Source organism: Lycium ferocissimum, chromosome 9, assembly GCF_029784015.1.
Source record: "Lycium ferocissimum isolate CSIRO_LF1 chromosome 9, AGI_CSIRO_Lferr_CH_V1, whole genome shotgun sequence".
NCBI lineage: Eukaryota > Viridiplantae > Streptophyta > Magnoliopsida > Solanales > Solanaceae > Lycium > Lycium ferocissimum.
This window is the reverse complement of record NC_081350.1, coordinates 16,752,939-16,767,493: the sequence shown is the minus strand read 5'-3', so window position 1 is coordinate 16,767,493 and position 14,555 is coordinate 16,752,939. Positions and strand designations below refer to the sequence as shown.

At 34.9% G+C, this 14,555-nt stretch overlaps 2 protein-coding genes across 3 annotated transcripts; both read left to right on the top strand.

Annotated features, from left to right (window-relative positions):
• The first annotated feature begins 3,887 nt into the window (after positions 1–3,887).
• Positions 3,888–11,260, top strand: LOC132029725 (uncharacterized). 2 transcript variants are annotated; one of them, XM_059419062.1, is made up of 8 exons: positions 3,888–4,162; positions 5,898–6,042; positions 6,143–6,311; positions 6,583–6,853; positions 9,452–9,717; positions 9,819–10,034; positions 10,368–10,470; positions 10,782–11,260. In XM_059419062.1, exons 1-8 carry the CDS (start codon positions 4,012–4,014, stop codon positions 10,838–10,840), a joined length of 1,380 nt encoding a protein of 459 aa, XP_059275045.1. In that variant the 5' UTR covers positions 3,888–4,011; the 3' UTR covers positions 10,841–11,260. The 2 variants fall into 2 exon arrangements, with proteins under 2 accessions (XP_059275045.1, XP_059275046.1); XM_059419063.1 differs by lacking the exon at positions 3,888–4,162 and adding an exon at positions 4,560–4,618.
• A 1,014-nt stretch (positions 11,261–12,274) lies between these two features.
• LOC132029726 (early nodulin-like protein 8) lies at positions 12,275–13,256 on the top strand. The gene is made up of 2 exons (XM_059419064.1): positions 12,275–12,541; positions 12,641–13,256. Exons 1-2 carry the CDS (start codon positions 12,340–12,342, stop codon positions 13,039–13,041), a joined length of 603 nt encoding a protein of 200 aa, XP_059275047.1. The 5' UTR covers positions 12,275–12,339; the 3' UTR covers positions 13,042–13,256.
• Positions 13,257–14,555: the final 1,299 nt, after the last annotated feature.

Sequence of the window (14,555 nt, the reverse complement as noted above, 5' to 3'; positions counted from 1 at the left end):
GCTACAGGAGTAAAGACCTCTCGTGATTAGCCTTTAAATCAATAAAATCATTTGAGTCAATCCCTCCGTGAGAATTAAGACTGGAAGAAATAAGATAAAGATTTGGAATAATAATACTAAAAATTACTCTCACTCTGCTATTTTACTCATTGGTTACTATATATTAATTTTGCTCCGCGAGAATTACAAAATTAATATAAGAATAACTTAGAAATAAAATATGTAGACGTGATAATAATGAATTGAAATTATCATTCCAGCACAGTTTGAAATATAAATAAAATGTTTCAAGCCAAGAACATATAAAAACTGAGATAGTATCATGAATATATCAAGCTTCCTCAACTATCCCAACAGAAAGAAATTACTCCATTATGGAGTAAAAAAAACTTAAAAAAATAGAAATTGTTATCGTACAAAGACAAAAAGAAGACAAATGGACCAAGACTAATTCTTCTCCCTCATCAGAGTTTGACAATGTCCACTTTATAGCCATAAGGTAACTTCGTCATAACCATTTTGCTTGTTGGTAACGGTTTTGGTATGATAACATGTTATGACTTCTCGTAACCGTTTTGCTTGTTGGTAACGGTTTTGGCATGAAAACATGTTATGAATTCTTGGTTTTGTTGTAGAATGTCTTCCGTATTCTTTCAATGACACTCTTGCTCCTTTTTATCCCGCTTTGTTGTGTTTTTCTGTGATATCTTACTTGACCCTGTATTAATTCTTTCCTGCAATATTTTGTTAAAAATATAGAAAAATAATGATAGCTTTTATGTTTTTGTAAGAATAATTATATATTTATAATCCAACAAAATACACTTATTAGATTACTTACTTGTTTCTCAATTAGTTTGATGTACTTCTTCAATGATTCTTGAAATATTATCATGTTTATCATCATTAAGTTGTTTCTTTGAATTCGATACGAATTCCATAATTCATTCGGAGGTTACCGACCTTACGTCACTTAGAAAGGCCCGATGTTAGTTCATTGGCTCCTCATGCTTTATATATATATATATATATATATATATATATATATATATATATTTACTATTTTACTACACCGCGTCGCGCTATATCTACGGCCGGGCAGGTACGTAGATGTGCACATCACTGCAGTGGACATGTTATGATATGCCCTGGGCGTGGGATGATGATGATATGATGATGACACGATGATAATGCTACTATATGTATATACTTGCATATGATTTTGAAAACTCATGTGTTGCATATTGTACGTCCTCAGATGGATCAGGTTACTTCTATCCTTCTATATTTACGTCTTACTTATGTTACTGTTTCCTACCGTACATACTCAGTACCTTTATCCGTACTGACGTCCCATCCTATGGGTCGTTGCATTTAGTGCTGCAGGTCCTGACAGGTGTAGTAGAGGACCACAACCACAGTAGGACTTCCAACTTCAGCAGCTGTCAGGAAGTGCCGCTATCTGGAATTGCTATCTTTTGGTATACTTATATTATCATGATATATGTTCGTATGCTATGGGTACGCCGGGGCCCTATCCCGACCTTTATGCTTTTGTATGCACACTCTTAGAGGCTCATAGACATAGTGGGGTATGTAGATGTTATGTCTGGCCTTGTTTTAAGTTTTGATATACTCATGATAGCTTTGCCGGCTTTATGACACTTATGATATTGTAGCGGCCTTGTCGGCTCGCTTATGTGTGTGTGTGTGTGTGTGTGTGTCTATATATATATGTTGGATCATTGCATATTTCTGTATTTGGGCCTTTTCTGCGTGCAGGTGTCCTTTGAGTCATGTTTAAGTCACATTATATCGAATAACGGTTATATGATAATTATGGTAACTGTTACGCCAGGTGATATCCGGCCTACAGGTGTAATACATCATGCTCTTCGTTGGGGTGCAATACCTATATACCATGATGGTATTATAGAAATCTTCTTTCATATCTTCAAAACACTCAGCAGTGCTCTATGGTAGTCATATGGTATATATAATATACTGACAGGGTATCATAGCGGATAACGTTCATTTATTCAAAAAACACACTTTTCTATAAAATAAAATAAAAATCTATAATACCATCATCTTATATCCGTATACGGAGATGGTAAGATGGAGGGCTGCTTCAGTCCTTTAATGAGACACTCCTCAGTCCTCTATGATGCCATTATGTAAACCATATACTGAGATGGTATCATGGAGGACTGCTTCAGTCCTTCAATGAGATACTCTCTTAGCCCTCATTGATACCATCGTGGTATCTATAAGATATACTGAGATGGTATCATGGAGGAAGGATTTTGGGTGGGGGTTAATCGTGTAAATATTTTGGGCCGTCTAAGTAGAAGCGAAATTAGTTTATGGAAGGACATGGCCGGGTAAATATTTTGCCTTTCATGGGTATTTTGTGTTGTTTTTCCTTCAAACTACTCATGCTAAATTAGCACAAATGCTTTGATAACTAATTTGAGGAACACTATTTATAGTCATAACCTACGGGGTCGTTTGGTAGTTGGTTAGAATTATATAGGTATTAGTTATACACAGATTAATGATGAAGGAATGTATGTAATATTTTATGCAGAGATTAGCTATGCAGGGTTAAGTTATTCATTTATTAGTTATTCCATCTTCTATCCTACATAAAATAATACATATATTTACTCATAACTTATACATGTACGCCTATTAGTTATGTGGTTTTCTAAATTGCAAATAAAAACCGTATTAATTTTATACATGAATAACTTACCTCATAATCAGCTACCAAACGCGGTATTACTTATGTAGGATATTTAATACTTGCATAACTCACCTCCAAACCAGCTACCAAACGGCCCTTAAGTTCATATATGTTTGTAAGTTCAGTCATTTCAAAATCACCTCAAACGTCCTATGGGACTAAAGTTAAAAAGGTCCATGTCTAAAGTTCAGACATACATGTTTCAAATTAGGTTTGTGTAAGCAAACTTCAGAAATATTGTTCTAAAGTTTAGCTTAGTAGTCCCATACTTTGAACATTATTTTTGAAGTTTGGCTTGGCAATGCAAACTCCTATATCTAAACTTTGATAATTTATTCATTTTATTTCACTCATGTTACCTCCATTTTCATTTAACTTGTGGTGCCTCCATTTCGTTTCGCTCATGGTATTTCATTCATGGTACTTCAATGTAAATTATTCTTTTTCAATCCAAAATTAATTTAGTCATCCGTTGCATTTCGCTTATGGTACCTCATTCATTTTATCCATGGTGCCTCAATTTAATCTATTACTTTTCAATCAGAAATTAGCCCAAATAAAATGAAAATTTACAATACATTAACTTCAACACTTAGAGCTCAAAGAGCATTATATATGCTGGTACCCCACATTGCAATTAGTACCATAGAATCTTTGTTAATTAACATCGAGCAAAGCTTTTGAAGAAGAAGAAAAAGGAGGAGTAGGAGTAGAAGAAGCAGACTTTTGTCCCCAAATTGGATACAATTGTATAATTTGAAAAAAATTGAACATAACTGGAATAGTACTGTAAAAACTGAGTGCTAATGCAATTCCTACGGCTAAATTTACATCAAAATTTTGGCTGCTCATTTCATTTCTTATCGGAAAACTTACATAAATGTACCATCGGCCAAACTGAATTACCGGCAGTAGTCCAAATATACAAATCTATACACTGATATGTATATTATACGTAAAATAGTGTATATCTTAAGCATATTATATGCATAGTATATGTATATTTAAGTATAAATATACAAAACCTAAACAGGCTATTTCTTAAATTAGATCGCAAAGATATTGGGCTAGTCATTTCATTTCTTATGACAATAACTAGTTTCAGTAAGGCCAAGGCCATTAATCCCCATCCATAGGTAAGTAGTCAATTTCTCTAACAACAACAAAAAAACAATAGTTTTTTCTTTCTTCCCTCTCTCCATTTCCTTCTTCTTTTATAAGGGAGGATATAGATCCATTTGTGTTTGATTGATGTGAGAAAAATGGAAGCATTTTACTTTGTGGTGTTTGGGGGATTATCAGCAGTAGTAGCTGCATTGGAGCTTAGCAAGACAAACAAAGATCGCATAACAACATCACCTGCTTTCAATTCTTTCAAGAACAATTACATCCTTGTCTATTCTCTCATGATGGGTCAGTATCTCCTCATTTTCCCTTTCTCTGTTTTCATTTTATAATCAATACAATGCATTACCTGCTTGTGAAAATTCTGGGCTTTCTTTTGATTGAAGTTTGCATCTTTTGTTTTGATCCAACAATCCAATGTCATAATGTATTTTGAAATTCCAATCATGGTGATGAAGCTTGTTTTAGATATCTGTTTACCTTTATTCTTTTTTGAGATTTTTTTACAAATTTGCCATGTATAGCATGGGATATATGGTCATAGGTGGTGAACTAAGTCTAGTATTTAAGTGGAGAAGCAATGAGGGGTGGACCCACGTAACAGATTTTTCTGTTATCAAAAGCATATACACACATATCATGTATGAATGGTTAACACTAGTGGCGGAATTCTAACAAGATGATTCAAAAGAAATGCAGAAATGTTATACCAATAAGGTTTCCTTATGTTAAGGGGATTCAACAGTGTGTGTGTATATAGATAGAAAAAATAAAATTTTACTGAATATTTTTGCTTCTCACTTAGGTCAGTAAGCAATAATTTTCCTGTAGACTTCGTGATATCTGGTTCTTTAGCTTGGCAGCTAAAGATTAGTTCCCGAATGACCAATTGAAAATATTTTGAGCATCCTTGGGATTAGTTATTGTTCCTCGAATGATCGTAATGAATGGAAGTGAAACAAATCAATTTTCAGGCCTTTTTCCTTTTCTGACCGACCAATCATTCCCTTAAAATATCCTACTCCTACTTGTAATTTCCGGACGAATGGAAAGGAATATAAGCAAATTGGATGCATAACTCTGGGGTTATGATACTTCAGCCTTGGCCATTAGATCTTGCACTTATTATCATGCTTCCTAAACAGCTAGAGTTGTTATCAAAACAGAACTGAGACAAAAGAGTGTAGAACAAACATAACCCCAGGAGTTAATATCATACACTCTTTGTCTCATTTCTTTTTGATAACATATGATATGAAGCTTTTATCTATACTAGTTAGTTGTTTTTGGTCGTATATTTAATCTATGTCTAAGATTATACATGAAAGTGCGAAAATTCCACCAAATAAATGATGTACCCTATAACAGTGGCCATGCACATGCTATATAGGGCGTCAGATTGTATGTATGATTAAATATTTTTAATTGCTTCAAAATTAAGAAAAACCTCTTTTCTTTTGTCTTTTCTCCTTCTGAAAGTTAGAACAGGGGAATGGTACTGACAGTGTGCAAAAAAAAATCTTTTCCTGATTGAAGAGGGATGTGCAATCATGTAGAACTGTGTATAAATTTGCTTTTAAAAGGGCAGAAACTCAAGTTACCTAAAATAATGGCTTATCAAAATAAATTGAAGGATCTAGAACTTTTGCAGCCATGGAATTGAAACATTACTACATAGACATGAACTTGAAAATTCTGGAGAGGTTGTAGATCCAAAAATGGATAATAAAAATATTCAATTAACAAGTTGATTCAATTTTTGGATTTTCTATAAGGAATAAAGCTTCAAAATATTGGACTTCGACAAAATATGCTATTTCCCTAAGTCATGACATTAATCATAGATTTATATATTTGCTTGTGTATAAGGTTTCTACACACTTGCAGGATATGGTTTTATTTTTCATGATTGTTAGTTGTTTGGGTATGTATGTGGTCGCTTAACTGCTTATCTGTAATTGTGCCTCTATATGCACATAATAAAGCCTGTACATAAGTTACTGATATCCTTTTCTGGCAATAGCTGGTGATTGGTTGCAGGGTCCTTATGTCTACTACCTTTACACAACATATGGATATGGGAAGGGTGAGATTGGCCATCTCTTTATTGCTGGCTTTGGATCTTCCATGCTGTTCGGGACAATTGTAGGATCCTTAGCAGACAAACAGTATGCCCCCTATGTCTTGATGTTGAATTCCATGTCTTGATGTTGAATGCTCTTCTTTTTATTTTTGATATGTTACATTCACCACTAAAAAATTCTCTAGGGGTCGAAAGCGGGCTTGTGTCACATACTGCATCACTTACATTTTGAGCTGTATCACCAAACATTCTCCTCAGTACAAAATTTTGATGGTTGGCCGTATATTAGGAGGAATTGCCACTTCTCTCCTATTCTCAGCCTTTGAGTCTTGGCTTGTTGCAGAGCATAATAAGGTGCTTAAATTATTCTATTGTTAGTTCAAAGATGCAAACTGTATGTCCCTACCGATGATATGGACACATTCTTATATTAGTTATGACAATATTATTTTGTGGTTAAGGAGTTTTTTTATCAAACTATTCTTCCTTAACTCTACATGTACATCAAAAGGCAACTTATAGCTAAGATTGTGTAATCCTTAATTGACCCATATCTGATGGTAGCATTATGTTTTCTGACCCTTTTCTCTTTCAATGACTTTGATTTTTGTATCCTATCCTGCAGAGGGGCTTTGATCAACAGTGGCTATCATTAACATTCTCAAAAGCAATATTTCTTGGCAATGGTCTTGTGGCTATTTTGGCCGGGCTATTTGGAAATGTTCTTGTGGACACGCTAAATCTGGGTCCTGTTTCTCCTTTTGATGCTGCTTCATGTTTCCTTGCTATTGGCGTGGTCATTATACTGTCAACTTGGACTGAGAATTATGGTGATCCTTCAGAAAGCAAAGACTTAATTACCCAATTCAAAGGTGCTGCTGTGGCAATTGCTTCTGGTAATTTTCAAAAATTTAGCTTTGATCCCTTCTTCTAACCTATTCATCTATGTGGAGAAGTAGATCATATTGATGTTTTAGTAAAATAAAAAAACTGATTACAATACAACACAGAGACCATCAACTTTACCAATTTATCTGACCTATCTGAGACGGTAACATATATGAGCCGAGGGTCTATTGGAAACAGCCTTCCTACCTCCCAAGGTAGGGGTAAGGTCTGCGTACACTCTACCCTCCCCAGACCCCACCTTGTGGGAATATACTGGGTATGTTGTTGTTGTTGAGACGGTAACATAGTATATGTTAATAAATCAGTACATGTTTGTACTGGAAGTCTGGAACCATATTTAAAAGTGTGCCGAAGGAACCAGAGAAGAAACTGATCTGCTACCTTAACAAGATTCTACTATGTCTAGTTTTGAGACAGTATCTTTTGAATAAATCTGTTTACACCAAAAACAAAAGAGTAGGATACAGTTAAGTTTGATCTTCTGCTCTGTATCGCTACTATCCTCAAAACATCTGGAGTTTCTTTCTCTCCAGATTGTCCACCAAATACATGCTGGACAGTCCTCCATCTATCTCTATCTTTTGCTCCAGCTCCAGCTACATCCCAACGAAAGAAAACTTCAATAAAGGCATTGTCCAAGCTATGCCTCTGAGATTAATAAAGATCTTGTAGTTGGTCAGTTATCCTGCAATGTAAAATTAGATGGCTAATTGTCTCAACATCTTCACCACAGAAGTAACATCTTGAGCGAAGTGACATCACTCTCTTAATAAGATTGGCTTGGGTCAAAACAGCCTCCTTGGCTAGTAGCCATGAGAAGCATGCTACCTTGTAGGGAATCTTTATTTTCCAGATATGCTTCCAAGGACATTTGGTAATCTGTAGATAAGTTTGGTTTATAATCTTGTATGCTGCTGGCTGCATTCACCTTGTACTTGCCACTGCTATGACCCTGCCTTCTTAATGTGTCCTCTCCATTCTGAGGTCCTATGAAACCTTCCAGTTCTTTGTAGAAATTACTCAGTCTGGCCGCCTCCCAGGCAAGCAAACATCTCCTAAATACGAGTTCCCATTCTTGGGGAGACCACATCTCAGCTACAGTCTTCTGTTGATGCTGGGTCAGGACATATATATCAGGGAAAAGTTCCTTCAAACATCCAGTTCCAAGCTAGTTATCTTTCCAGTAAGAAGTTTTGATGCCATTGCACTTTGATTGATGATTGTTCTTCTAAAACAGGCCAAAGTGTCCTGATGGACTTCCATAGACTAATACCATCTGTTGTGTTAACTTCCGTTGTCATCCAATTGTCTTCCTCCCCATATTTAGCTTTGATCACATTACTCCATAAGGTTTGAGGTTCTTGAGAGTGCCTCTATAACCATTTCATCTTTGAGTGCCTTGCTGTTATTCTTTAAGTTTCTGATGCCTAATCCACCTTTGCTAATTATAAGAGACTTCGACCCTTTTTTCTTTATTTCCTTGCCACAAGAAAGATCTCCTTAGACTGTCCAATCTTTGAGTAACTCCTGCAGGAATGGGGATGAGTGACATCATATATGTTGGAAGTGAATCTAACACTGAGTTGATTAAAGTGAGTCTTTTCCCCATTGACAAATATTGGGATTTACACCTGGATAGCTCACATTTTTCCATAACAGGGTTCCATATCTCCTTGGATTTGGATTTGGCACCCAGTGGCATGCCAATGTAGATGGTAGGAAAGATTCCTACTACTCCCAAAATCAATGCCAAAGGTTCCATATCAGGTACTTCACTAATTGGGAAAAGGTGACTCTTTTTCCAGTTAATAAGGATTCCTGAGATTCCTTCAAAAAAATACCAAAATAATTCTTAGGAACCTCAACTGTTCCTCTTCTGCATCACAGAAGATCAGAGTGTCATCTGCGTACTGAAGGTGTGTGATCTCCTCACTATTGTTACCATTCCTGGATACCTCAAAGCCTTTAATCCACCCATTATCTTATGTTGTTTTAACCATGTTGTTCAGTCCTTCGATGGCTATTAGGAACAGAAATGGAGATAATGGGTCGCCCTGTCTTAGACCTCTGTGGACAAAGAAGAAGCCCTCAGGAGATCCATTTATGAGGATAGAAAATCTGATAGTAGAGATGCAATATTTTACCCAGTTGATCCATTTCACCCCAAAGCCCATTTGGTATAACATATTCAGCAAGATATTCCAATTTACATTGTCATATGCCTTCTCAATGTCTAGTTTGCAAATACTTCTGGGCTTTTTCTGTTTGGTGCTTGTATCCACAGCTTCATTAGCTATTAGGACAACATCCATTAACTTTTCTTCCTTTGATGAAAGTCATCTGTTGTGAGACCATCACCATTTTAAGCCTTTCTGTCAAAACTTTTGCAAATATCTTATATATACAGCCTATCAAGCTTATAGCCAAAAATCTCTTAATTCCTTTGCACCTGTCTTCTTAGGGACAGAGCAATGTATGTGTTATTCAAAGGTTTTCTAATAAAGATAGTACAGATGGAGTTACTTCTTTTGCTTTGCAACATATATGTGAGGCTTCTCTAATAGTTCTTCTCATATGTAATCCAGATGAGAAGATCGCATTGTTGGGTGCTATACAGTCCTTATTTGAAGGTTCAATGTATACTTTTGTGTTCCTATGGACTCCAGCTCTGAGCCCTAATTCGGAGGAGATTCCTCATGGCTTCATCTTTGCAACTTTCATGTTGTCTTCAATGTTGGGCAGCTCCCTTGCATCTCGATTACTAGCTCGCTCATCTCTCAAAGTTGAAAGCTATATGCAGATTGTTTTTGCAGTATCTGCTGTCTGTCTCTTTATCCCTGTCTTCACAAGTGTAAGGAAGAATCCCAGGGTTGATTATATTAAATGCATAACTACAGGTGCTGTAATTCTATTGTTTCTCACTAACTCCACTTATTTTTCACCTTTAAACAGTTCTTGGTGACACCTTCTAATGAAAAAGGTGGAGGCATTTCTTTTTCTGGCTGCATTCAGGTTCTTGGTTTTTGTGCATTTGAGGCTTGTGTCGGAATATTTTGGCCTTCTATTATGAAAATGAGGTCCCAGTACATTCCTGAGGAGGCTAGGAGTACAATCATGAACTTTTTCCGCATTCCTCTCAATATCTTCGTATGCGTTGTGTTGTACAATGTGAGATTTCTTTCCTAACTGTTACACCAACCTAAGTAATATTGGAGTATCATTTACTTATTGTTATACTTCTGCATATATGATTTAAATTTCAAGCAGGATAGCTTTAAGAATTAAGATACTAAATTATACCGTAGCATTGTGGCAGGCAGTGCTAAGTAACAATGGTACACACTACATGTGATGTATATCCTCATATAACCACCCTCAGAATATTTATTTTGATTGCTAGAAGAAATGTAGAGTGTCGATTTTCCTAAAATTTCACAATGAACTGTGGGATCCAAGAAATTGCTGTTTCAATGTTTGTTGATCAAATTTTCTCTTATTCAGGTTGACGCATTTCCAATTACTGTTATGTTTGGCATGTGCTCGATTTTCCTCTTTGTGGCATCAATCTTGCAAAAACGCCTCTCTGCTATTGCTGAAAAGCCAAGTAAGGATTGCTTCCCGCTAATATTTTGAGTCCTTACTCCGAGTTTGAGAGAAATGTTAGCCCAATGAATGATTCATCAGTGGAGATATGAGATCATGTGACAAATAGTTACCTCTATTATCCTAATATCGATTTTGGGGGCCAATATTTTCTTCTGCCTTCTTCAAAAACAATGGTAACTTGTTCTAGTTGGTTATATCCGTGCCCCGAGATTTGTTATGAGGCTTAAAACTGTCTCTTAGGTGCATTAAGCTTGAAAAAGTGATAGCTGACACAGATATAAGATTTTTCGTTCGTTGATGCATTTGCAGAGCCTCAAGATTGGACACACAAGGAGAGAGAAATGGAAAGTGCGCCTCTAAATGCCTGAGTTTGATGAAGTCACTGGACATGTTAATTCAGCGAGACCATGCAGAACAAATATCAGTTTTCCATTTAAAAATCAATGGGTAAATAGAGTGCTTTTTATGAACTCTAACGCTTGTGGTTATTTCTCGTCAGAAGGATATGAAGAAGTTACCTTCTTGAGCTCATCAATGGTGTTCACTTCATTGTTGAATCTTCCATGCAGCAAGTAGATTTTGCAATATGAAAATAGGGGTATCCTTCTATCAATATATGAAAGCTGATGCAGAGTTGCTACACTGCATGGCATGTTTTCTTTATAATGTAAAAGCATATTGCATTTTGGGTTTTACTTTAATTCATTTGTTAGTATGTCTCTAATATGTTTAAGACAATGTTTTCCCAGTCATATTATAATTACTCTGAATAATACTCATTTTGTATATGTTGGTATAGTAATATGCCTGGCCAAAACTTTAAGCAAGACACTTGAAGGAATTAAAACGAGTAATGAAGCAACGAAGAAACAAAAACTTAACAAAGAACAATGTTGCAGCAAAAAGTTTCTCAAATTTACGCTGCGTATTTGCAGGTAATGTGTTATTCAGATCAAACCTATGTTGACTTTCATCAATGTTTAATTAGTTATAACTAATCTTTTCGTTAAACAATTAGAATTGACCTTTTCGGATCCCCAAAAATAAAGGTTTTATAAGTTCAATGCAAAAATGGAATGCAGCAGCCTGTTCTTTTTCTTTTGGTTCTTGTGTTGATTGAGATAAGTGTATTTACATAGTTGACTCTAACTTGCGATCGCACTTATTGTTATTAATTATTATTATTGTTGTTAACAGAAAAATTACAAAAGGAAGAAATGACCTGAAATAAATAATGGCAAGGGCACAAAGCACATGGTGACATGTTGTATAAACTAAAATAATATACACACTGAGTAACCATTTGCTGCTCTAGTCCTCTCCATTCCCATGTTGAGCTGCATCCAGTGTTTCATTGTCCAACTGTCCATGTGCCATTGTTGTTTATATAATAATTGACCCTACACAACCTCACACTTTGTTCTTTTGCTTGAGATCCTCTTTTGCCCTTTGACGGTGAGCACCTTCATTTGCTGCTAATTCCTTCGTAACAATTTATGTGACACCATTTAATCAATATAGATTGTAAGAAATATTTTTTAGAACTTCTGATTTAAAACGAATTTTAGACATTTTTATGATTATAACTTACCACATTAAAAATAAATGAGAATTTTAAAATTATTTTATTTCTAAATATAAAAGTTTGATATTCTTTTTTGTCACAAACTAAAAAGAAATTTGTGTCACATAAATCGAGACGGAAGGAATACAAGTATTTTGCAAAGAATAAAGGGTATTTTAGTAAGCATACTCTCTCTCTGGTCTACTGTGCCAAACCAATCAGTGTTATAAGGTAATTTCCCCCTTTTAATTTGTGACTCTTCCACTCAATTTTGGCAAAAGGGAAACAAGAGAGCACAAAATCATGGCTACTCTTAGACTTCCAAGAAAGTACCAATCTTTGTACATTCTATTTCAGTTGTTTCTGTTAATACAAACCAAATTAGTCTTGTGTTATCAGTACAAAGTTGGAGATTTAAATGCTTGGAATGTACCCTCTTCTGCAAATAAAGATGTTTATGTCAAATGGTCCAAGAATCATGTCCTCAAGCTTGGAGATTCAATTTGTAAGCTCAGATCTTGAAGATTTTAGCATTTTCTTATACCCTTTGAACAAATATTCAACCCCATCAATCTTTCTTGAATTTTTTTTTTTTTTTTTGCAGTGTTTTTGTACCCTCCAAGTGAAGATTCAGTAATACAGGTGACAAAACAAAACTACAACAGTTGCAACCTTAAAAATCCAATCTTGTACATGAACAATGGAAATTCTTTGTTCAATATTACAAGACCTGGTGAATTTTACTTCACAAGTGGAACAGAAGGTCACTGTGAAAAGTTACAAAAACTTCACATTTCAATACCAGGTGGAAATGGAACAATTTATGATGATGCAGATTCACCTGCTTTTTCTCCATCAGCAGATTCACCTTCTTACACTAATGTTTTTGGTTCAATTCCTGTTCAATCTTCAAACCAATCATCTTCTTGGAAATTGCAAATGTCTGTTTTTGTTGCTGTTGGATTGATGTTTCTGTCTTTGTTTCTAGGAAGCAACATTCTTTAGGGAAATATTACAAAGAACAGACAGGACCTTTTGGATTTTGGAGATTCCACTTATATTTTATTTTTATTTTTCCTTTGTATTAAGGCATTATTTTTTTACTTTGCATGTTGTTAAATTTGTGAAGATTTTAGTCATGATGATTGAGTTTCATGGTGGAGCTTGCCATTTTTCATTTGAGCAAAATTATTGAATTTCTTGGATAATACTTTAGTCAATATCTCGTGTCATCCATCTCATTCTTTGAGGCATTTAAGTACAATTCTCTCACTCACTTCCTTTTTTGTCTTTTTCATTTGTACCATTTGTCATAGTTTTTCAAATTTTTTGCCCTGGTAAATGGAAAAGGAAAACAAAGAATTTTATTTTGTGACTCACATACATTAGCTGTCTAAGGCTACTTTTTCTCTCATAAGAAAGTGAATTCGAAGTTGTTTATGAGACAAATTAATAAAAAAAAACAAAAAAAAAACTCACAACTAGTTTGTATTATATGAGGCACATGATACAATATTTCCAGGAAAGCGGAAGGGAGAAAAAGATATAAAAGCTTTAAATAAGGGTTAGATGTTATGGCCATCCAAAAAATTACTTTTCGTCTCAAATTATCTGTCGTGATTTCTAAAAATAATTGTTTCAAATTTATTTGTCATTTTAGAAGTTTAAGATAAAATTAACTATTTTTTTTTTCATTTTACCCTTAGCAGTAATTGTTCTCGAAGACTTCAGGCACCTTGATTATGGGGTGATGTTATGGAATAAAATAGTTAAACATTTCTCCTAATTAATATTTTTAAAGGACGTGTAAAAAGGAATCACTATGAGACGGAGGGAGTAAAAGTTAATTCCGGACAAGAAGGTCCAAGGGGGAAAATAGAACAATGGGAAGTGATGAAGTATATGAGATCAAACATTGAGTGAAGGCCAAACAGAGAGAAAAAAAGAAAGGAGTTATTGTTCGACTAACATTCCACCAAAACGAAGTACAAATTTAAAGATTGAGCAAAAACTCATCATTAAGGTAAGATTTAATTCTCACTTTATCTTCTCTTTCGTTTTTTATTCTGAGTCACCCCAAAGAAAAACTAAAATAGAATAAAGTAAGGCTATAGTACCAAAAAGGACAAAGCCTCACGAGACAAGTGCCATAATTAAGGTAAGATTGATGTTTCTGTCTTTGTTTCTAGGAAGCAACATTCTTTAGGGAAATATTACAAACAACAGACAGGACATTTGGATTTTGGAGATTCCACTCATATTTGCATGTTGCTGAATTTGCATGTTGTTGAATTTGTGAAGAGTTCATTCATGATGATTGAGTTTCTTGGTGGAGCTTACTATTTTTCCTTTTGAGCAAAATTGTTGAGTTTCTTGTATAATATTCGTCAATATCTCGTCATCCATCTCATTCTTTGAGGCATTTAAGTTAAGTACAATTCTTACTCTCTATCTATCTCTCTCACTTCCATTTTTGTCTAATTCTTTTGTACAATACTATTTGTCATAGCTTTCAAATT